Source organism: Gastrolobium bilobum, unplaced genomic scaffold, assembly GCF_033153095.1.
Source record: "Gastrolobium bilobum isolate Gb01-03AN ecotype WA unplaced genomic scaffold, APGP_CSIRO_Gbil_v1 utg54819, whole genome shotgun sequence".
NCBI lineage: Eukaryota > Viridiplantae > Streptophyta > Magnoliopsida > Fabales > Fabaceae > Gastrolobium > Gastrolobium bilobum.
Genome location: NW_026899757.1, coordinates 46,496 through 70,039, shown reverse-complemented (window position 1 = coordinate 70,039; position 23,544 = coordinate 46,496). Strand labels below are relative to the sequence as shown.

At 37.7% G+C, this 23,544-nt stretch overlaps 1 protein-coding gene across 1 annotated transcript; it reads left to right on the top strand.

Moving 5' to 3' along the window:
* The first annotated feature begins 200 nt into the window (after positions 1-200).
* On the top strand, positions 201-15,125 carry LOC133293240 (heterogeneous nuclear ribonucleoprotein 1-like). Its single transcript, XM_061491780.1, has 6 exons — positions 201-399; positions 575-615; positions 714-877; positions 979-1,078; positions 12,942-13,111; positions 14,213-15,125. The coding sequence occupies exons 1-6, from the start codon at positions 278-280 to the stop codon at positions 14,711-14,713; spliced, it is 1,098 nt and encodes a 365-aa protein (XP_061347764.1). The 5' UTR covers positions 201-277; the 3' UTR covers positions 14,714-15,125.
* Positions 15,126-23,544: the final 8,419 nt, after the last annotated feature.

The following is a 23,544-nucleotide window of genomic DNA, read 5'->3' as shown; positions in this document are numbered from 1 at the left end:
TTCATATTAATAAAATAAGATTTTAGTTAAATTTTAATTTAAAAAACATTTAAAATATTAAATTCATAGCTATAAGAAATAATAACATTAAAACAAAAACAATAGCATTGTAAAAAAAAAAAAAAAAATAGCATTGAATTTATAAACACAAAAAAGAAACCTAAAACTTAAAAAAATAAAAATAAAAAACAAGGGTTTCGTTTACTCTCTCTCTCTCTCTCTCTCTCTCTCTCTGCTTCCAAGAGCTATTCCCCGTTGGGTTTTGAGTTGGTAAGCCATGGAGTTGCCGGGTAATCACCAAGCCGTCGATGGAGATTCCATTGACGTTCGAATCTTTGGCCACAGAGACGAAGATGATGACAAGCCCCAACCTCTCACCGGTGACGGTGCCAGTCCCGGGTAACTAACTTAACTTCCCACTTTTCTCTCATTCCTCCTTTTCTTTGTTTCTGAATTGAACCTTAAACCAAACCAACACTCAGTTCATTACTAAAAAAAAATAAAAATAGTAGTAACTGTATTTCATAAATTTCTTAGATTTGGTTCTAATTACACTCGACCCCATTAATTGCAGAAAAATATTTATAGGTGGTTTAGCCAGAGAAACAACGATTGGTTAGTGCATTTTCCTGTTAATTCTTTTATCTAGTGGTTGTGCATTGGTTTCTTGTGGTGGGGGTTTGTGTAACTGTGTTTTGGTGATGTTGGTGCAGTCCAATTTGTCAAACACTTCGGTAAATATGGTGAAATTACGGATTCCGTGATAATGAAGGACCGGAAGACCGGGCAGCCTCGTGGTTTCGGCTTTATAACTTATGCAGATCCCTCTGTGGTTGATAAAGTTATTGAGGACACTCATGTTATCAATGGCAAACAAGTAAACACTTGCATTTTAAACTTTTAAGTAGAATGTGTCATGCTTTTATTGAAGAACTAAAAAGAAACTAATGCAGTGAATGCTTTGTTGGAATTGTGTAGGTGGAGATTAAGCGGACAATACCTAGGGGAGCTCTTGGCTCTAAGGACTTCAGGACGAAGAAAATTTTTGTTGGTGGGATTCCTTCAACTGTGACTGAAGGTAGGTTGTCTCTGAATTGAACTATTTTTTGTTTGTTGATGGTGAGGTGTTGACAAGAGGGACACATTATGGACACCTTCGCTTTGAAAAATTCAAAATTTGAGAATGGCATGAGCAATGGACATATCTAATAAAAAGAATTATATGCCTACAACAGATGGTATTGTATAATCCTTTATGCATTGATAAACAGATGCATAGTGTGTTGAAATTCTCTTAAAGTAAGTATTGCTTAAGAGCTGTTGGAGGTTTTGTTCTGACATTGTACACAGAGATCCTTTATTGAAGTTTCAGTGCTTGTAAGCTGGATAAATGGATAAAAATTCTATTATTTAAATACCTGATACATTCATGCTTTCTTCACTGAGGAAGTCCTCCAATTTGCATCGCACGTACATTGTTCATATCTTTTGGGGTGGAAAATTTTGTGTGCATCTGTCTCCAAAAACGCACATTCATCAAAATTTCACAATTTGCATGGATGTTAATGGTATGTCATGCGTGCACAGGTTGTGTGTAAATTAATTGACTAGGCTTCAATAATGACATTTTGAAGCTGTTTTCTGAAAAAGCAGTTATTGATTTAGAAAGTAACTTGCTAATCGTAAAATAGCTACAAAAAATAATTCATTTATGGATTTTAATTATGTGATAGGAATATATACATAATTACATATATACTCATGTAGGTGTATATAAGGTTGGTAGTAGGGTATTATTTACGGGGGATGACTCAGCTAATAAAGGGAATATTCTAGAGGTGAGGTTGTTGGAGGGAAGCTCCAATTCTGTTAGAAGTGATGAGGTGGCAATGAGAGAGTGTTAGGTGGTTAAAAGACAACAAGGTCGTGAGGAGAGGGAGCATGGAATTGGATTGGAACTTGGGAGAGCCTCAGCACCTCTCGAATGTGCTGAACCCTTGTGTAGTTATCACATTGTAGTAGCTTTCTTTTTGTATTTCGTTTCTGTCTCATTTCCTTTCTGTAATTGTGTTTCTTCTTCAATATATATTAGAAAATCCAGTTCTTCTTCTGCCAAAAAGTATGTTTAGATCCTTTATTATTCATTATGAAAACCAGTTCCTATCAATTAGTATTAGAGCACCCACTATGTTTCGCAGATTGGAACTGGAACCTGGGGGTTGGACCCTTGGACTTGGAACCCCGGGCTTGGGCTACAAAGCGTGGTTGGAATGTTAGGATCCATTTGCAAGGTATGAGACTTGCAATTCTACATCGGTTGTACGGGCAACTAATGTGAGGTTTATAAGGCCTTGGGCACTCCCATCCTTTGAATTAGCTTTTGGGGTGGTGCATCTCAAGGTTCTTATCAAATGGTATCAGAGCTATCCGATCCGAGTAGCTTTGAACCACGTTGGTAACAGAAAAAAATAAAAATAAAAAGAAGAGGAAGATGATTCCAGATTTTGGGGAGGAGAAGGATATGGGTGGCTTATCAGTGTTGAACAACACTGCCAAGCAAAGGGAATTCCTGAATCTGCAAAGTTGTTCGAAGCGGTGAAGTCACTCAGGGTTCGAGCACGAAGCTAGTACGTATGCTGGAGTTAGCTCCATCCAAATGCAAGTTGGTGGATGTTTTTAAAAGCTTTTTTATAGGTATACCAACCTGAGATTTGTTCGGAAGATGAAGATAAATTGGAATCACCAAAACTAGAAGTGATAGTTCGGAACACAACTGTCTCAAAGAAGCTTGGAGCATACTTGTCAAAAGTGGCGCTACCCGCGCCGTTCGCGGGTTGCGGAGGACCTCTGCGTCCAACCGCACTGCATCGCACCAGTCATAGATCGCGTTTGAAGTGGCTGCAATAATTGTTAAAAATGGTGTCTGAAGCGGTGAAAAATGCGGATGTAAAGCGACGAAGAAGAAAGGCAAAACAGAAGACTTGGATATTTTTGTCTTTTTAATTATTTAATAGTAAAAGAACATTGGGCCTCTCTTTTAACTTTTGGACCTCTCCTTTTCTTTTAATTACCACTGACACACTCCACCGAATGACAAAGACCTATCTATTCAGTCGACAGCTTTCTTGTTTCTTTTTATTTGATATTTTCTATTTCACGGATTCCCAGTTGCATCTTCCTTTTTTGTCTCTTTGTTCGCAGCTTCTACGCATCCTGTAAGTTTTTTAACTTTATTCTATTCTTTTTTTCTTCTCTTATTTTTTTTTCTACCCTCCTAATTTTTTCTTTTATTCTTTTTTTTTCTCTATAAATTTTTATTTTAAATAATTTTAAAATTTGTATTCAAATACAAAATAATCTTTTTTGAAAAAAAGATTATAAATTAAAAAAAGGGAGGTTATAATTATAATTTTTTTACTATTTTGTAACTGTGAATTATTAAACACATTTTTTTTTGCCTGTAGTTGCACCACAAGACTTACATCACCCTTGTAATTGATTTTTTTCCGCCCCTCTATAATAATAAATGTAGCTAGTGATGGCAACCAATGACAGTACACAAGAGTCTCCTTCTTCTTGTGCTTTGGTTAAATCCCGGGTCCATATCGTGATATGGCATGGCAATGGAATTCCTTGAAGGATATCAATAACAGAAGGAATGTGACATGTGACTATTGTCAGAAGACAAAAATAGGTGGAATTACCAGGGCTAAATACCACCAAATGGGGATAAAAGGAGATGTAGAGCCATGTAAGAGACCCCCCACGCAGAAGTAAGAAATGCTTTGAAGGAAGCGTATGAAAGGAAGCTAGCTAATAAAAATGCTTCCCTATATGAGCTACAAGAAGATGATGATGAGCTTGAAGAGGTGGGACAAATCTGTAACATTCGAATTGGAAAAAAGGGAGTAAATCCGGCAGTGATTCATCTCCTGTTCCTGTCATGAAAAGCAAGATTGTGAAAGGTCCCATGGACCTACTTCTCTTAAAAAAACCAAAAAACAGCATCAAGTTGGGGGAAAAGGCAAACAAGCATCAATGATGCTTATGATAAAGAAGCTAGAGCCAGAACAGTTCAATATATTGAGAGGTTTTTAGTAACGAATGGGATACCTTTCAATGTTGTACGCTCTAGAAGTTTCAGGTTGATGGTTGAAGCAATAGGGAACTATGGTCCTCATTTGAAGGTTCCATCTTATTATGAATGTAGAGTTACACTCCTTCAAACGGAGTTAGAGTACACCAAGGAATTATTGAAGGAGCATGAGATAGGGAGAGTAAACTACGGATGTTCTATTATGTTTGACGGATGGACAGATAAGAATAGTAGAACTTTGATCAATTTCTTGGTGAATTGTCCATCAGGAACTATGTTTGTCAAGAGTGTTGATGCTTCTTCTTATGTCAAGACTGGTGAGAAATTATGTCAACTTCTGGACACTTTTGTGATGGAGATTGGTGAACAAAATGTTGTTCAAGTGGTGACCGACAATGGAAGCAATTATGTTTTGGTCGGTAAGAGACAGTAAACTCATTCAACTGTTAATAATATAAACCATTAAAAAGGCTCTCACCCAACACCTTAAGGTTTTGGGTTGAAGTGGTTCTTTACATGGTATCAGAGCTTCAGTGACCACAAGGTCACAAGTTCAATCCTCACCGCCCTCCACTTGTGGAATTAAATAAGCATAAGGTAAACCAAAAATTGGGTCTATACAATAATCCACGCTTCAAGCCCAAAGGGCTCTTGCGTGAGGGGGTGTGTTAGAGAATAATATAAACCATTAAAGACTCTCACCCAACACCTTAAGGTTTTGGGTTGAAGTGATTATTTACAATTTCAATTTACTTGTGACTCGTTTTCTTATTTAAGTTTATGCTTGTGATGTTAGGGAAATTTTCACAAGCCAAGAGGCGTCATTTGTTTTGGACTCCATGTGCTGCACACTGCTTAGATTTGATGCTAGAAGACATTGGAAAGCTTGATAGAGTAAAGAGGACAATAAAAAAGAGTTATCAGTCTAGTAGGTTTCATTTATAATCATTCATTGGCATTGAACACTATGCGGCAATTCACAAGCAAATCTGAATTGGTGAGGCATGGAGTGACAATGTTTGCTACCACATTCTTGACATTGCAGAGGTTGTATAAGCAGAAAAACAACCTCCGAAGGATGTTCACTTCTGATGAGTGGTCAAAATCTAAGACTGCCAGAAACCCTAAGGGGAAAAGGGCAACTGATATTGTACTTAGTACATCTTTTTGGAATGATGTAGTTTTTTGTCTTAAGGCTGTGGGGCCTCTTGTGGGTGTGCTGAGGATAGTTGATAATTAAAAAAAGCCAGCAATGAGTTATATTTATGAAGCAATGGATAGGGCCAAAGAAGCAATTCAAAATGCATTTCATGGAATTGGAAAAGAAGATAAGTATAAAGATATTTTAGCTATCATTGATAGAAGATGGGATTGCCAACTTCATCATCCTTTGCATGCAGCTGGGCATTATCTTAACCCTCAATTTTTTTATTCTAATCCAAGGCTGGATGATGATTTAGAAGTGGTCAATGGTTATTTAAAATGCTTCGAGAGGCTAACTGCAAATACAGATGAGATGGAGCAGGTTATGAATGAATTGGAGCTATATAAGAAAGCTCGGGGTCTTTTTGGCATGGATTCAGCCAAAAGACAAAGGGATAAAGTGCTCCTCGTAAGTATTTGATCCCTTTAAGCTTTTATTATTACAATTATTTAACTAGTCATATTATTGAGTTATTATATTTTGTATTACAGTGCAACGGTGGGGGACGTATGAAACACAAACAAAAGCACTGAAAAAAATTGCCATTAGAGTATTGAGTCTGACTTGCAGCTCTTCGGGATGTGAGCTCAATTGGAGTATTTTTGAGCATGTAAGTACATGCTCAATGATTTTATTTATAAAGCTTCATAACTGATTGTCAAACTAATATGTTTTGTTGTTAATTATCAAATAGATTCATTCCAAGAGGCGAAGTAGACTTGAGCATCAGAAGTTGGAGGACTTGGTTTATATTAAATATAACCAAACTCTTAAATATCGATTTGACAATCATGATCTGATTGATCCCATTCTCCTAAATGGTATATTGATGAAAGCAATGAATGGTTGGTAGGAGTTATGGGTGGTGATGGGGAACAAAATGAGAATGAACTTGTATTTGAGGATGATACCATCACCTGGGGGGACATTGCAGATGTAACTAATGCTGATGAGCCTTTAATTTACACTAGACAGCAGACAAAGTCCATTGCTTTGCCTTCAAGCTCTAAGGGAAAGGAAATTAGAGAAACTGAAGGACTTGAAGAAGTTCCAGAACAACTATACAATATAGATACTAGTGATAGTGAGGCTGAAGCAGAATTTGGTGATGGTGGAATTCAAGATTCTAATTAGTTCTTTTTGACATGTAAATATGGAAACAGAATGGAATATGTTTTGGATCTTTTAATTGACTACTTGGAATTTCTGTTTGTTTTGGAGCAATTCTTTATTATTATTGATTGTTTTTATTTTTTAGCATATATATGTGTGTGGTATATCTAGGTTCTATTAGTCCATTCCGCTATTTCCGCTATTTTCGCAACCGTAACTCGCTATAGCGCTATAGCGTTTTTCAGGGTTGGCCGCAACAGGCCGCAATCCGCTTTTAACTACTATGGCTTGAAGCCATGGAAAACGTGGGTAAAGACGTTGAGGTTTAGGAGACGAAAGAAAAGGAAAATGTAGAAGCTGAGAAATTGGAAGCGGGTGCCATGGAAGTAGAGAGGGTAATATTAAAGAAGGCATTCCGAGGAGGGAGCGAGGCGAAAAACTCATGAAGGAAGGGGAGGTTTGTGCGAAGATAGTGCGTGAATGATGAAATATAAGACTGAAATGTATTTTTCATATATTGATTGACACCCAAAGGGATCTTTATATACAGATTACAAGGTAGTTAAGGAGTTGAAGTAATAAATAAAATACACAGTAACCGAAGAGGCATCACACTACTCAAAGGAACAAGTAGCTAGAAACAAGTAGAAAACTCTAGAATATTCTACACTCCCCCTCAAGTTGGGAGATATATATTGATCATCCCCAACTTGCTAATTAAATCCTCAAAGATGGGTTTGTGTAATCCTTTGGTGAGAATGTCGGCTGTTTGCTACTTGGTAGGTATATATGACAAACATACACTACCCTCCTCCAATTTTTCTTTGATAAAATGACGATCAACCTCCACATGTTTGGTTCTGTCATGATGTACAGGATTTTGAGCAATACTGACTGCAGCCTTATTATCACAATAGAGTCTCACAGGTAGAGAATAAGATATCTTTAATTCTCCAAGGAGCCTTCTTAACCAGATTCCTTCACAAATGCCATGGGCTAGCGCCCGAAATTCTGCTTCTGCACTGCTTCTGGCAACAACAATTTGTTTCTTACTTCTCCAGGTCACAAGATTTCCCCAGACATAGGTACAATATCCTGAAGTGGATCTTCGGTCCATAGCAGAGCCAGCCCAATCAGCATCTGTATAGATTTCTATCATCCTCTTGTGTCCCCTTTTAAAGAGCATTCCTCGACCAGGGGTGTTTTTGAGGTACTTGAGGATTCTATAAACAGCACTAAGGTGTTTTTCCTTAGGAGAATGCATGAATTGGCTAACCATGCTAACCGCAAATGCAATATCAGGCCGAGTGTGAGATAAGTAGATCAGCTTCCCTACCAACCTTTGGTATTGCTCCCTGTCAACATCTTTTCCATCTTCAATTCCCAATTTAATATTGGGTTCAACTGGAGTTTCTGCAGGCTTGCACCCAAGCATACCTGTTTCTTGTAGCAGGTCTAGAATATATTTCTTCTGAGATAAGGAAATTCCCGCCTTGCTACGAGCAACTTCCATTCCAAGGAAATATTTGAGAGATCCAAGATCCTTTAGTTCAAACTGACTAGCTAAACCCCCTTTTAAAGATTTTATTTCTTCCCAGTCATCACCTGTGACAATTATGTCGTCAACATAAACAATGAGGATAGCAATTTTGCCACTATCGGAGTGTTTAAAAAATAAAGTGTGATCAGTCTGAGCTTGGATAAATCCTCTTTCTTTAACAACACGAGTAAACTTTTCAAACCACTCTCTAGGGGATTGTTTAAGTCCATAAAGAGATTTCTTCAACATGCATACAGAACCATCTCCCTGTTCAAAACCAGGTGGTGGATCCATGTAAACTTCCTCATGTAAGTCCCCATTTAAGAAAGCGTTCTTTACGTCCAATTGATGCAAGGGCCAATCAAGGTTGGCAGCAAGTGATAGTAAGACTCGGATAGAGTTAAGTTTGGCAACGGGAGCGAACGTCTCCTGATAGTCTATCCCATAAGTCTGAGTAAATCCTTTGGCAACCAATCTGGCCTTATATTTGTTGATGCTGTTATCTGCATTAAATTTTATTGTGAACACCCATTTGCAACCTACAGTTTTCTTTCCTCTGGGAAGTGCCACGGACTCCCAAGTTCCATTTTTTTTAAGAGCATCCATTTCTTCAAAGACTGCATCCCTCCATTTAGGGTCATTAAGTGCCTCTTGGATATTTTTTGGTATTTTTGTACCGTCTAATATAGTGTTGAAAGCACGAAAACCTGGAGATAACTTTTCATATGAAATGTGATGAGAAATAGGATGAGCAGTGCAAGATCTAGTACCTTTTCGAAGGGCAATGGGCACATCTAGGTCAGCTGTACCAGTGTTCTCAAGTGGATTGCTGGAACTAGGACTCGGGTCAGAATCCTGGCAGTCTAGAGGATCTTGAGGAGATTTTCGCCTGCTGTAGAATTTTCCCCATTTACCGGGAGGATCTCCAGTCTCTGGTACAATTGCTGTCCTTGTCTCCTGTACATTAACTCCCCCTGACTCCAAAGGTAAAGAAACAACAGATGTTTCCAAGGGTAAAGGTAAGACAGTAGAATTATTTGGATTCCAAGACTTGTCTTCATTTATACCAATAGACTCCCCCTGAAGAGAAGTCGAGGGAAAAAATGATTGTGTTTCACAAAAAGTAACATCCATAGAAACAAAGACCTTTCGAAGAGAAGGTGAGTAGCACTTGTAACCTTTTTGATTAGGAGGATATCCTATGAAGACACATTTAACAGACTTATGATCAAGTTTGGACCTTTGATGTGGAGGAATATGAACAAAAACCACGCAGCCAAACAACTTTGGAGGAAGGGAAGAGAGAGCCCGAAAGGAGGGAAAAGAGCGGGTAAGGCAAGATATGGGAGAATGAAAATTCAGGACGCGAGAGGGCATCCGATTGATGAGATATGAGGCAGTCAAGACAGCCTCCCCCACAGGTATTTAGGGACATGCATTGTAGACAAGAGGGCTCTAGCAACTTCAATGAGATGTCTATTTTTCCTTTCAGCCACCCCATTTTGTTGAGGGGTGTTAGGACAAGAACTTTGATGGATAATACCTTGCTTGGTTAGGTAATCACCAAGAACAGAATTAAAATATTCAGTACCGTTGTCAGTTCGCAGGATTTGGATAGAGGTCTGGAATTGAGTTTGTACCATAGCATGAAAATTTTTAAAAGTGGCTGCAGCTTCAGACTTATCTTTTAGAAGATATACCCAGCATACTCTAGAATGATCATCAATAAAGGTAATAAACCAACGAGTTCCAGATATATTTTTTTCACGAGCTGGGCCCCAAATATCACTATGAATCAATGTAAATGGAGACGAAACATGATAATCTCTAGGGAAATAAGAAACACGAGAGTGTTTTGCAAACTGACAATCATCACAAAAAAAGGAACTTGGTTTTTTGTTGATAAATAAGTTTGGAAGCAGCTTTTGAAGATAAAAGAAATTTGGGTGTCCTAAACGACGATGCCACAACAAAACATCATTACAATCGTCTGATAAACATAAAGAGTGATTTGCAAAAAATCTCTTTTCATGAGAATCTTCTTCAAAATAGTAAAGCCCTTCTTCCTCTCTAGCACTGCCAATCATCAGCCCTGAATCCTGTTCTTGAAAAACACAGGTTTTGGCAGAGAATTTAGCAACACAATGCAATTCAGAGGAAAGTTTACTAATAGAGATAAGGTTACAAGTAAGAGAAGGGACATGAAGGACAGAATTCAGAGTAATATGTTCAGAGAGCTTAATGGATCCCTTTCCCGCAATATTAGAGAAACTACCATCAGCCGTCCTTATTCGTGACTGGTGATAATAAGGGGTATAAGAACAAAACAGGGATGCATTACCTGTCATATGATCAGAAGCTCCCGAATCAAGAATCCAACGACTACTATGATCAACATGGAATGCCATACCTTGTTGAGCAACATGACTAGTTGCCTCAGCAGATTGAGACATCACCTTCTGAAATTGCTCATAATTCTTACCGTTTAAACGGTGGTTAGTAATCTGTATAGCTGGGTTGTCTCCGGAAGACGAAGAACAGGGAAGAGGAAAGACACCGGAAACATTACCGGATGATTTTTCAGAATGCTTATTCTCAGCCTCAATATTTTCAACTTCCACTGTTCAAAATAAAAAAATAAAAAATAAAAACAAAAAAGGAACTCCAATCGTTCCGAACTGAAAAATCACGAAGAGGAACCAACTGGACCCAACAAGAAGAGTGCTCCAATCGTGATTTAAACCCCCAGAACATGAAGAGGAAGGCCAGGCGAGCCGTTCTGTGAAAGCCGCGTGACAAACGGAGGCCGGCAGGGCGGCGCGTGGCTCACACGCGCCGGAGAGGCAGTTCTGCAGTGGCGGCGCGTGGCTGACTTTCCGGCGACGGGGCTGACGTGGGTCGACTCGGAAATGGCTTCTGAGTCCAATGGTGGCCTTGGTTTCGTGATTGGAGGGGTCCAGATATGGTTTCTGAGTTATTTTAATAAACAGTGAAAAATGGAAAACGGAAGGAAACGTGAAGGTTTACAAGATGACCACAGGATAACCTGCTCTTGATACCATGATGAAATATAAGACTGAAATGTATTTTTCATATATTGATTGACACCCAAAGGGATCTTTATATACAGATTACAAGGTAGTTAAGGAGTTGAAGTAATAAATAAAATACACAGTAACCGAAGAGGCATCACACTAGAATATTCTACAGTGAATCAACGGCGCAACAACCATTGGAGGAGGTGGCTGACCCACCGCCATTACCTGAACCACCACTGCAATTTGAAGATGCGGAATCAAAGGCAAAATCTGAAACACAGAAAAGGTCGGTGTTGGAGAAGCGAGAAAACATGAACAGAAATGAGGAGAGAAAGATGGTGAAAGCAGATATGCAAGTTGTTGGCCTGGACATGGTTGAAATTGAACGAGGCACACAGTGGCTTGAAATGCACAAGATGGCAGTGAATCGCAGCCACCGGAGTTAGTAGTCAAACCATCGCCAACACTATATTCAGACATGAATTTTCGTAACAGGCTCAACCATGAACGGAAGTGGCGACATGCGTGTGGAGATGGGAAGAAACAGGGGCCAAGGAAGAAGAAACAAGGATGGGTTTCTGCAATTCAGCGACGACCTAGGTCAGGAAGGGAATTTTGGAATTTGGGCCACGTTATTGAGGTAAGGGGTCAAGTTCAAATCATTTTCAAGCTAGCCCAACTCGTTCTTAAGGATTTCTTATGTCAGAATTGGGCTTCTAAGCCCAAATGTGAACAAAAAAACTCATAATGATGCTTTAGTCTTTCCAGTATATCCAAATTGGGCTTCCAAGCCCAAGTGTGGACAAAAAAGCTTTAGTATCTATCAAATTGACCAGAATGACAACGAACTAAAAATGAATATATCCTTGTTTGCGTAATTGAAATCGGAAAATAGGATGTTTTTTGATGAGCAAGATAGATTGGTCTCAACAATTTTCTTTCATAATAAGGCAGCGAAGGGGAAATGGAGCGTATCTCGGGTCATGGAAGAAATGCCCACAGCTGTGGTTGAGAAGTCTGTTTTCAGATTTCTTTTAACATCCGTCAATGCTGCCAATGGATAGCCAAATCTCTTAGTTCCCAAAGATGATTTTGTTACCAATATATGTCACCAATTTGAGGTGATAGTTCATACTGGTTCTTCTACAACACTTGTGGGTTCATGATTTTTAAATTATGATCAGAAGGTTCGGTTAATTGAAGGAGTCTCCAAAACTGAAGGCTGGATTATTGATGAGAGTGGGTCATTCTTTGAATTTCCTGATGTTAGCATATCTGAATTTTACTATTGTGCTCTTCAAGTGCCTGCATACGTGATCAAAGAGCCATATGTGGGAATCAAAGATGAGCAATGGGATCCGGGTGGAAGTTATCACGCTTCAATTATATGTGGTTCCTTACAATTCAAGCAATGGGATCCTGGTGGAAGATTCTTGGGGGTTAAACCTCACCTTGAGGGCAAGGTGAGTGTTTTGGGGGGGGGGGGGGGGGGGGGGGGGGGTATTGATAGGAATATATACATATATACTCATGTAGGTGTATGTAAGGTTGGTAGTAGAGGATTATTTAGGGGGGATAACTTAGCTAATAAAGGGAATATCCTAGAGGTGAGGTTGTTGGAGGGAAGCTCCAATTCTATTAGAAGTGATGAGGTGGCAATGAGAGAGTGTTAGGTGGTTAAAGGGCAGCAAGGTCGTGAGGAGAGGGAGCATGGAATTGGATTGGAACTTGGGAGAGCCTCAACACCTCTCGAATGTGCTGAACCCTTGTGTAGTTATCACATTATAGTAGCTTTCTTTCTGTATTTCGTTTCTGTCTCATTTCCTTACTGTAATTGTGTTTCTTCTTCAATATATATCAGAAAATCCAGTTCTTCTGGGCCGAAATTTATGTTTAGATACTTTATTATTCATTCTGAAAACTAGTTCTTATCAAGATGCATTTGTGCAGATGAATTCAGGGACTTCTTTATGCGCTATGGAGAAGTGAAAGATCACCAAATAATGCGTGACCACTCCACCAATCGTTCACGTGGCTTTGGGTTTATTACCTACGACTCTGAGGAAGCTGTTGATGATGTCTTAGCTGTCGGGAACAAAATCGAGTTTGCTGGAGCTCAGGTGGGTAATTTTTATCCGAAAATAAGTTACCTGTATAGAAGATATAGGATAGGGATAGAGGGGAACAACCCTTCTCTTGTGTCTGCTAAGTTTAGGTTAAAAGCACAGGATAAGTGGTTTTCTTCGTTATTTGGCACTCTGAATTTCCTTTCTTAAAATTTGTGTTCGTGTTAGCTTATGAATTATCATTAACTTAAGCAATGCTTTACTGTCACAAATTAAGGTGTCATGGTTTCTGATTTTTCTATTGATTCAATGTACTGGTTACAATATTTTGGTGACAATTATTGCTTTACTTTCATGATTGATGCCATAATGTATCTTCAAGTGCTTTAAATGCCACATGGGTATTTTTTTTCTAGATGAAGTAAAAAGAGCTCAAAAATTACATCTGTGAAGAAAGCATTACAAATTTTCAATTTAAGAAATTAGCTATGATTTTCCTAAATTTTGTAAGTTTGAGCACTTGTATGAAATTTGAGTTTATGTAAGGTGGTTAATACCACAGCCAAACTTTGGTGGGTCCTCAGAAAACCAACCTGGAACTAACTGGGTAAAGTTTAAGTACCCATTTGGTCTGGGTCTAAGTCTTATGCACATCCTTACTGGAGTGAGTTTTCATCCTTAGGGCCTAACATTCATGGTTTGCATTGATTTTCGGATTGAATAAGTGAGAATTGCGTTTTGTTCTTGAGGCTATTGTCATCCTTTTTTATTTATTGTGTTTGTAGAAAAGTACTTTAGAAAGAAGGGTATGGGTGCAAATTCAAGCATATCCCATCCCTCACAAAAATTATTCACCTCCTGTTTGGGTCATTAGGTTAATTTTCCAGATACAACCCCAGTCTGCACGACTTGTTGCCTTGAGTAGTTTTGTAGCTTGATCTTACAAGTTACAACCTCAAGGAGGTATTTGTTATGTCTAACTGTTTGGTCTACCATCATGAGTTGATGTAAAGCATAATCATTTATAACATTATACTTAATACATTTCTATCATGTGAAAGATCAAGATACTTTTGGAATTGTAGCATCCATTTAATTTTCTCTATCAAATGCAATTTTGATCATTTAAGGAGCATGGTTATCTTACGTTTGTAGGTGGAAATTAAGAAGGCAGAACCGAAGAAGCCAAATCCACCACCTCCCTCATCCAAGCGCTATAATGACTTGCATTCTCCATATGGTGGTGGATATGGAGATGCTTATGATGGATTTAGTGGTAACTTTGGCATTGGTGGCTATAGGTCAGGCAGTGTCTATGGAGGTAGGGGTGGTGCTTATGGTGGCTATGGAAGTGAATTTGGCGGGTATGGAGGATATGCTGGTGCCATGGGGCCCTATAGAGGAGATCCTTCACTTGGGTACGCTGGTCGGTATGGTGGAGGCTTTGGCAGAGGCTATGATCTTGGTGATTATGGTGGAGCTAGTGAGAGTTATGGGGCATATGGTGGTGGTGGCTCCTCTGGTAGTGCCTATGGAAGCAGCTATGATGCCAGCCTAGGAGGTGGATATGGGGGGGCTAGTGGAGGCTCCTTTTATGGGACTAGAGGTGCATATGGTGGTACAGGAACTGGTCGATATCATCCTTACGGAAGATAGAAGTTTGTCAACCAAGTGTTATAGTCTAGGACTAGTATGTCTAGCATCAAAGCGAGTTTGTGGTGTTTGGTTATTAGTTCTTTGGCTACATATTTTCATTTTTTATGAAAAGACTGTCAAGGGATTCTTTTATTGTGAAGTCCCATTAGCAGCACACTGGTTTTCTGTGCCATCTTTAGAAGACCAAACAATTTTTTAGCTTGGCCCTGTGTTGAAGTCTTTTTATCTGATTGATGTATCATGTACGAGCTGCAAATCGTGCAGAAGTTTGTATTCTTAGTCTTGTTCATCGCTACTTTTGTCCTGCTCAGACTGTCTTTTTTTAGATAGAAAATTGTTCCTGCGTCTCTGTTATAGATATATCATCCAAGTCGTAGCTCGAAATAACATTCAGCTTGGATATATCCATTCCTGATGTCCAAACACCCTAAGCAAAGTTGATTCCTAAGAGTTGATGAAATTAGAAGAAGGAACCATGTTATGGCTTGTGAATTGAAATACTACATTGCATCTCATGTTGAAGACTTAATGAAAAATAAAATAGAATATGTTTCCAAATGTGGGCTCTCATCCCTCCCAGCATGAGAAGCTATGAATTTATAGTATCAATTGATTGCCTGTTGCAGGGGAATGGATCCTCTCTTATGCCTTTTTTGATATGATTATGTCATGTGAAAAAATCTTAGTCAGTCATTGATTATCACCCTTCAAACTAATAATGCTATCTAGAACAATTTGTCCTTAATCAAAATAAATATCTTAAAATGTTTATGAAAATTATTAGTATGAGTAGGGATTTCTTAGTAAATTTATTAGGGTAATGTAGGATGTGCTGTTAAGATTATCGCACAAGAAATATAGTCTCAATTTGTCATTTTTCTGGTGTGAAACTGTATTCTATTCATTTCTAACCCTGTGTGTGACGCTTTGTTTTGCCTTACCTTTAATTCTTTCTACTTTTCTGAAAGGAACAAATTTAAACATGCTATCCTTCCTTTGCCTGCAATACATGTATCATTTTTAATTGAAGCCCACACATTCTCACTTTCTTTTATATTTTGGATGTCCTTTTCTTAACTTGAAAGCATACCATAAGCATCATTTCCAAAACACGGAAGAATTTCTCATATTCATTAGGCATGAAACTACACAGGTATGTGTGTGTGTGTGTATATATATATATATATATATATATATATATATATATATTAGAGAGAGAGGATCCTTTAATACTTGTGTCAAATTTTGAAATTTGTCACCAATTCCTAACCATGCCAATCAACAGTTATCAATTATTGAGAATTGATAATTAATTAATGAGTTTGATTGACGGAGATTATAATCGTTGATTGGCGGAAAACAATTAGGATTTGATGTCAAATTTTAAAATTTGACATCAATGTGAAAGAATATAAAAGTGATGAAGTGATCCTAAAAGTTAAACTGCACTCTATCGTTGATTAAATTTGTTGATTAGCACAAATCCTTTTCTTTGGATATTGGTTGCTTCTTGGTTGGGAATTGGAATCCAAGGTGCCTTATGAATCACCACTGCCACAAATGTTGTTCCCTTACATACTTGCCAAAGCTGTTGAGTCTTGTATGCTCAATTCCCTTCAAATTAAAATTGTTGCGCTGTATTCTAATCACCTACTTGCATTACGGATTTGTACTACAGTGAGTAATTGAATCACCGAAGCAACTGATTTGCCTTTTCTGCTGAAGAAGGTAATAAACTTGTTTATCAGTTTGTCTTTCTTGGCTTTTTGACTCTTATAACCCTTTATTAATAATTCATTACCAAATTGACCTTCATTATAAACTATTTCGAAAATTTAACCTACCCACAAAACATAACATAAATCTGCCCCTGTTTGACCGTTGACCACCAAGCCTACTCGGGTACATCCCTCTCTACCCGGATATATTTTGAAATTTTTTACCTATCCGGGTAGAGAGGAATGTACCTGGGTATAGTTCTTGACATCTAAAAAATTGCTTGAATTATTTACCCGGGTAGGGAGGGGTGTACCCGGGTAAATCTCGACCAGAAATCCCAAAACCGTTCGAATATTATCTCAACTATTTCAAATATTTATGGCATCTCAATGTGTTGTTATGCACCACAATAATTGATCCCCATTGATTGCGCCCCAATAAATACGCTCCATCGTTGCTTGATTTCTGAAAATTATTCTGAAGTTATTTATTTTTGAATTAGTATTTATTTTCTTCCTAATCTGTTACAATTTTGTTTCCCTTTTATAATGCTGATTTCTTTCCTAATTAGTGTGTAGCAGATTTATAGGGATTGTACCCTTCATCTTAGCAAAAAGGCTGATATGATGTAAAGTCTTTATTCTCTATATATTGTACTAATCCCTTTGATGAAAAGCAAGAAAGAAATTTAAATTATTCAAAAAAATTATTGTTCCCTTTTTACCAAAATTCTTTACAATGCATTCTTTACTAAACTTCATGTGCGCATTTCCTTCAACAAAATGAGGTTGAGCGCAAAATTCTTTACAATGCATTCTTGAAACTGGAAAATTGCTTGAATTATTTACCCGGATAAGGAGGGGTGTACCCGGGTAAATCTCGACCAGAAACCCCAAAATCGGAGAGAAAGACATCCAATTAAATAGGTAGCAAGTAATGAAAATGGCATCGTCCCAAAAGCGGAAGGAACATTGCCATGGAGTAAGAGAATCTGAGTGGTTTCAATAAGATGATTTTTGTGCTCAACTTCATTTTGTTGAAGGATATGCGCACATGAAGTTTGGTAAAGAATGCATTGTAAAGAATTTTGATAAAAATGGAACAATAATTTTTCTGAATAATTTAGATTTCATTTTGCTAAGATGAGCTGACAATCCCTATAAATCAGCTACACACTAATTAGGAAAGAAATCAGCATTAAAGAAGGAAAACAACATTGTAACAGATTAGGAAGAAAATAAATACTAATTCAAAAATAAATAACTTCAGAATAATCTCCAGAAATCAAGCAACGATGAAGCGAATTTATTGAGGCGCAATCAATGGGGATCAATTATTGTGGTGCATAACAACACATTGAGATGCCATAAATATTTGAAATAGTTGAGATAATATTTAAACGGTTTTGGGATTTCTGGTCGAGATTTACCCGGGTACACCACTCCTTACCTGGGTAGGTAAAAAATTTCAAAATATACCCGGGTAGGGAGGGGTGTACCCGGGTAGGCTTGGTGGTCAACGGTCAAACATGGGCAGATTGATGTTATGTTTTGTGGGGGGTTAAATTTTCGAAATAGTTTATAATGAAGGTCAATTTGATAATTAATTATTAAAAAAGCTATAGTGGTAAAAAAACCGTCTTTCTTTCCTCTCATATATGAAGTAAGGTATAACAAGACTTACAAAACCTTGAATCATCATATACCGAGTTTAATTTAATTTGATCGACACATATTTCTTATTGAAACAATATATGGAGATGTAATGACTCTCATTTTCCTTCTTCTCATAATATATATATATATATATATATATATATATATATATATATATATATATATATATTTAAATTATCATATTAAAGCAGTTTTACAAAAAAAATCTTAACTTTAGTGAAATAACCAATTAAAAATCTCAATTTTGAAACTCACCTCCCGATATGATTATACATAATTTGTTTTGTTATCTAACTTGTTTTGATAATTTTATCTTTTTAGCATTTTTCACTCAATAAAAATATTCTCCAGTGAAGATGAATCCCTTAATTAGTAATTATAATGAAAGTTTGCTTGTCAATTAGTTGATAATAAAAAATTTAAATGCCGAAATGGCAATTCATTACATAAAGGTCATAAAGCTTAAGCCACAATTAATACAGAAAAATTGAGTAGTGATATGCAGCCGAAAAAATTCAGTCAAAATTTTCACATAATTCACTTAGTTTCATGGATGATGGTTGGATGAAAAAAAATGTCAAAGATTACTTCTCCAGCTAAGGATGAAAAAACATGTCAACTCATTTTATAAAAAATTCTAGCAACAAAGTACTGTCTATCTAATATTTTTTTAAATAAATTTTGTTATTATCATTTACGTGAAGTTTCAATTGACTTAATTACATATAGTTTACTCAATTACTTTTACATATTGATTTGAATTTATTTATATTTTATTTTTTGGCTACAAATTTTATTTGTTTTAACTCATTGTACATCATTTTAATTAAATATGATATAGAGAAAGCAACAAAATAAGGAATAAATGTGATATAGTATTAGTATGATGGAAGTTCTCTAAACCTTTTAGCTCAGTAGTAATTAAATATATTTAGAAGCGACGTTTGCTTCACAGATTAACCTATTTTTCATTCGCTTATTAATTTTCAGACCTCCTTTGTTAGAAAAGAAATATCTTACAATATCATCATTTTTACTTAATTATTTTGTTTGCAAACTTATATCACCTACTGATACACTACAAGTAGAGTAACTGAATAACAACACGTAACCAATTTCTTATTTTTCAATCAATGATGTCCATTACACAATTGTATCTATTTATACTCACATATGCTTTACACGTGTTTTCCTACTCAGCTATAGTCAACACGTATCGGGTTATTACAAAGCCACTACCCATGTGTGGCACCTATACAATATGACTATATCAGTAACTATTCCTACATCTTCTACTGCATATAGTCTTTAGCCCAAGTTGGACATCCCTTCAATCTAATTCCACGCCTTGGAGCTCCCTTATCCCCTTCCTTCTTCGTATCAATAGCCTCCCCTAAAACAGTAACCTTATCCTCAAGGTTGAGTTCAGGGTAAACCTGCTTCAACTCTCTCAGCTCCACCCAAGAAGCATCTTCAGGAACAGTGGAGGACCATTGAGCCAAACACTTTGTTATGAACCTTCCTCGAGCCTTTGTCTGTCTTATAGCCAACACTGCAATCGGTTGTTGAATTGGCTTGTTGTCCATACTCGATACAGGGAGAGACTCATAACTAACTTCAGCTTTACCAAAAAATGGTTTCAACAAGGAGACATGGAAAGTAGGATGAATCATGCTACCTTCAGGTAATGTTAATCGATAAGCCACAGGGCTGATTACCTTTTCAACTGGAAATGGTCCAAAGTACCTTTTGGCAAGCTTATGATTAGCTCTCCTAGCTACTGACAACTGTTTGTAAGGTTGCAATTTTAGCAAAACCTTGTCTCCAACCTGAAACGTTCTCTCCTGTCTCTTCTTATCTGCATTATTTTTCATGTTTAACTGAGCTTGCTGTAGCTGAGTTTTCAATAGATTGAGAACTTGTTGACGTTGGAACAACATCATGTCAACGGCCTCAACCTTTACTTCCCCTTTCTGATATTGAGGTACTAAGGTAGGTACTTTCCCATATAAGGCTTGAAACAGGGACATATTAATAGAAGAATGGACAGAGGTATTGTAATGTAACTCAGTCCAACACAACAATGTAAACCATTTATGATTCTGTTCTGAGAAAAATGCCCTGAGATACTGCTCCACATACAGATTGGTCACCTCACTCTGGCCATCCGATTGAGGGTGGTAAGCTGATGTAGCTTGTAATGTAGTACCACTCAATGTAAACAACCGACGCCAAAATTTACTCATGAAAATTGGGTCTCTGTCTGACACCAAGGATTTTGGAAATCCATGTAATTTAACTACCATGTTATAAAAAGGGTGAGCAACAGTGGCAGCCGTATAAGACGATGGTAAAGCTCAAAAAATGGCCATATTTTGATAATTTATCCACAACAACCAAAACAGTGGTATAACCATTGGAACGTGGAAGATAAGTAATAAAATCCAATGTGAGGTCACCAAACATTGCATCAGGAATTTGGAGTGGCTGTAACAATCCAAAAGGTAACTGTGTGGAGCTTTTAATTTGTTGACAAACCACACATTCTTTTACAAATTGCTTAATATCCTTTCTCATATCCTTCCATATGAATGAAGTAGAAAGACGTAAAAATGTTCGGTGCACACCTGCATGTCCTCCAAGCTGTGAACAGTGAGCCTCCATTAACAAAGTTTCCTTCAAAGCAGAATTTGATCCCAGCAGGCATTTATTATTAAGAAAAAGCATCCCATCTTTGCTGCACAATGCCTTATCTTGATGTGTTCCCTGCTCGAGTTCTTTGTGTAGTAACAATAACTCCTAATCAACTTTGTTTTCTGCCCGGATTTTCTCCCAAATATCCGAGGTTGGCTCCGAACGTAATGCATTAATAGTTGCAGTGTCCTCATCTGAGAATTGCCTTGAAAGGGCAACTGCAACTACATTTGATATGCCAGATTTGTACTCAATTGTGAAATTATAGCCCATCAACTTGTACACATATTTCTGCTACTCAGGAGTTTGAATTGCTTGTGTCAATAACTCCCTTAAGCTCTGGTGATTTGTTCTGAGGATGAAATGAGAACCAAGCAAGTAATGACGCCACTTTTTAATGCCCTTTGTCAGCAGAAGAGGCTGCCATTCTTGGCCCAAATCTCTTACTAAAGAAAGATACCGATTTCCCATGCTGCAACAACACTGCCCCAGCCCCCAAATTCGATGCATCAGATTCAACAACAAATGAAGAAGCAAAATCGGGTAGCTGTGACACAGGAGTTGATGATACAGCTTCCTTTAATGCTGTGAAAGCTTGCATTGCTGCAGGATTCCAAATCAGTTTCTCATGCTTCAGTAATTCAGTGATTGGATAAGCTATAGATGCATAACCCTTAACAAATCTACGATAATACCCCGTCAATCCCAAAAAGGCTCTCAGCTGTTTAATTGATGTAGGTATTGGCCAATCAATCATTGCTGAAATTTTCTTGGGGTCGGCCTTTACACCATTGGCTGTGACTACATGCCCCAAATATGCTATCTCATCCACACCAAATTCACATTTACTCAATTTAACAAAAAATGAGTTTTGCAGTAAACATTGCAATGCAATTTCTAAATGGCTAACATGTTTAGTTAAGGATGAACTATAAATCAAGACATCATAAAAAAACACACGATAAACCTGCACAAATAAGGAGGAAAGATTCTATTCATGGCAGCTTGAAAAGTTGCAGGCGCGTTGGTTAGGCCAAAAGGCATCACTTTAAACTCATAGTGACCCTCATGAGTTTTAAATGTTGTCTTGTGTATGTCTTCGGGTTGCATCCGTATTTGGTGGTAACCGGAGCGTAAATCAAGCTTGGTGAATATCTTGGCCCCAAATAACTCATCTAGTAACTCATCTATTGTTGGGATGGGAAAAACATCCTTCACTGTCACCGCATTCAAGGCACGATAGTCAATACACACGCGCCATGTTTTATCTTGCTTTCTGACTAAGAAAATCGGAGAGGAAAAAGCACTATGGCTTTGTTGAATCCAGCCATTCGCAAGCAGGTTCAAAATTTGTCTTTCGATTTCTTCCTTTTGTTGATACGGGTACCTATATGGTTTTACCTTAACCGGTTTGGAATTGTCCACCAAGTTAATAGCATGAGACATCTCTCGAAAAGGAGGTAGTAATTTGCGAATATCAAACACTGGATGATAAGCAAGCAATACCTTCCACATCACTTCAGGTAATTTGTTTTGTAAAAGGTAAAGATCAGAATTTACCTCTGAGGCCATGTTTGTCCCTTCTACCATGGATAAAGCATTACAATTGGCATCATCGAGCTGTACATGCTACATCTTTCTGTGTGGTCTCACACCTGTCAAAGTAATTAGCTTCTCTCCCCAAGTAAATTCCATCATAGATTCCCCGTAATTGTGGGTAACCCTGCCCAAAGTGACTATCCACTACATGCCCAAAACCACATTCAAATCGACCAAATTCACCACATAAAGATCAGTAGTTACACAATGACCCTGAATCCACAATTGGACTTTCATGCATTTCTTGTCACAGAGCAAAAATTCTCCATTGCCCAAGAATACTCGCATCTTGGTAGCCCGCATCATAGGTAATTGGAGCTCCTTAACTAACTGTCTTCTAATGAAACTATGTGAGCTACCCGAATCTACAAGCACTTGAACCTCTTTTCCTTTTACCTCAGCCAACAGAATATAAGGGATCTGATATCCACCTTTCCAGATAAGGAATGCAAGGCAGCATCTACTCAAGAGCCCTGAGCATCCTCCTGACCCCATACAATTTCTTCCTCTTGTTCTTCATCCAAATACCCGTCATCGACTATCATCAAAAGCATCTTAGATTTGCAACGATGCTTTGATGTCCATTTCTCATCACACGTATAACAGATGCCTAAGTCCCTTTTCTTTTGTAATTCATCATTTAACAATTTCTTAATTGGTAAAGAAGACTGTGGAGCAGGTAAGGCAAGTGGTGCAGTAGCATTACCTTTCTCTGTCAAGCCCACCATATATGGTTTCTGAAAAAATTTCTTTGGTTGATTGTTGAATGAAGACTGTAATTCCCCATGATGGCTATCATAGGCAATTGCCAATTGCATGGCCTGATGTAATGAGGATGGCCAACGCGGCTGGATTTCTCCTTGCAATTCGGGTTATAAACCAGCAACAAAAAAAGTTTTTAACAAATCATCACTGACATTTGATACCTGGTTCATCAGGCGCTGGAATTCAGCCATGTAATTCGCTAGTGATCCAGTTTGCATGAGTTTGGCAAGTACCCCTAGAATATCTTTATAATTGGATGGGCCAAAACGCTCACGAACTGCTCGATTAAAGTCTTCCCAAGAACGAATCGTACCTCCGTTGAAAATCCATTGAAACCAATCGCCAACAACTCCCTCCATTCTCAACCCTGCAAGTTCC

Excerpts from the sequence above, each read along its gene's own strand:
- LOC133293240 (XM_061491780.1), top strand. The coding sequence starts at position 278 with ATGGAGTTGCCGGGTAATCACCAAGCCGTCGATGGAGATTCCATTGAC. Across the intron at positions 400-574 it reads GGTGACGGTGCCAGTCCCGG|AAAAATATTTATAGGTGGTT; the intron begins GTAACTAACTTA and ends CATTAATTGCAG. Across the intron at positions 878-978 it reads ATGTTATCAATGGCAAACAA|GTGGAGATTAAGCGGACAAT; the intron begins GTAAACACTTGC and ends GGAATTGTGTAG.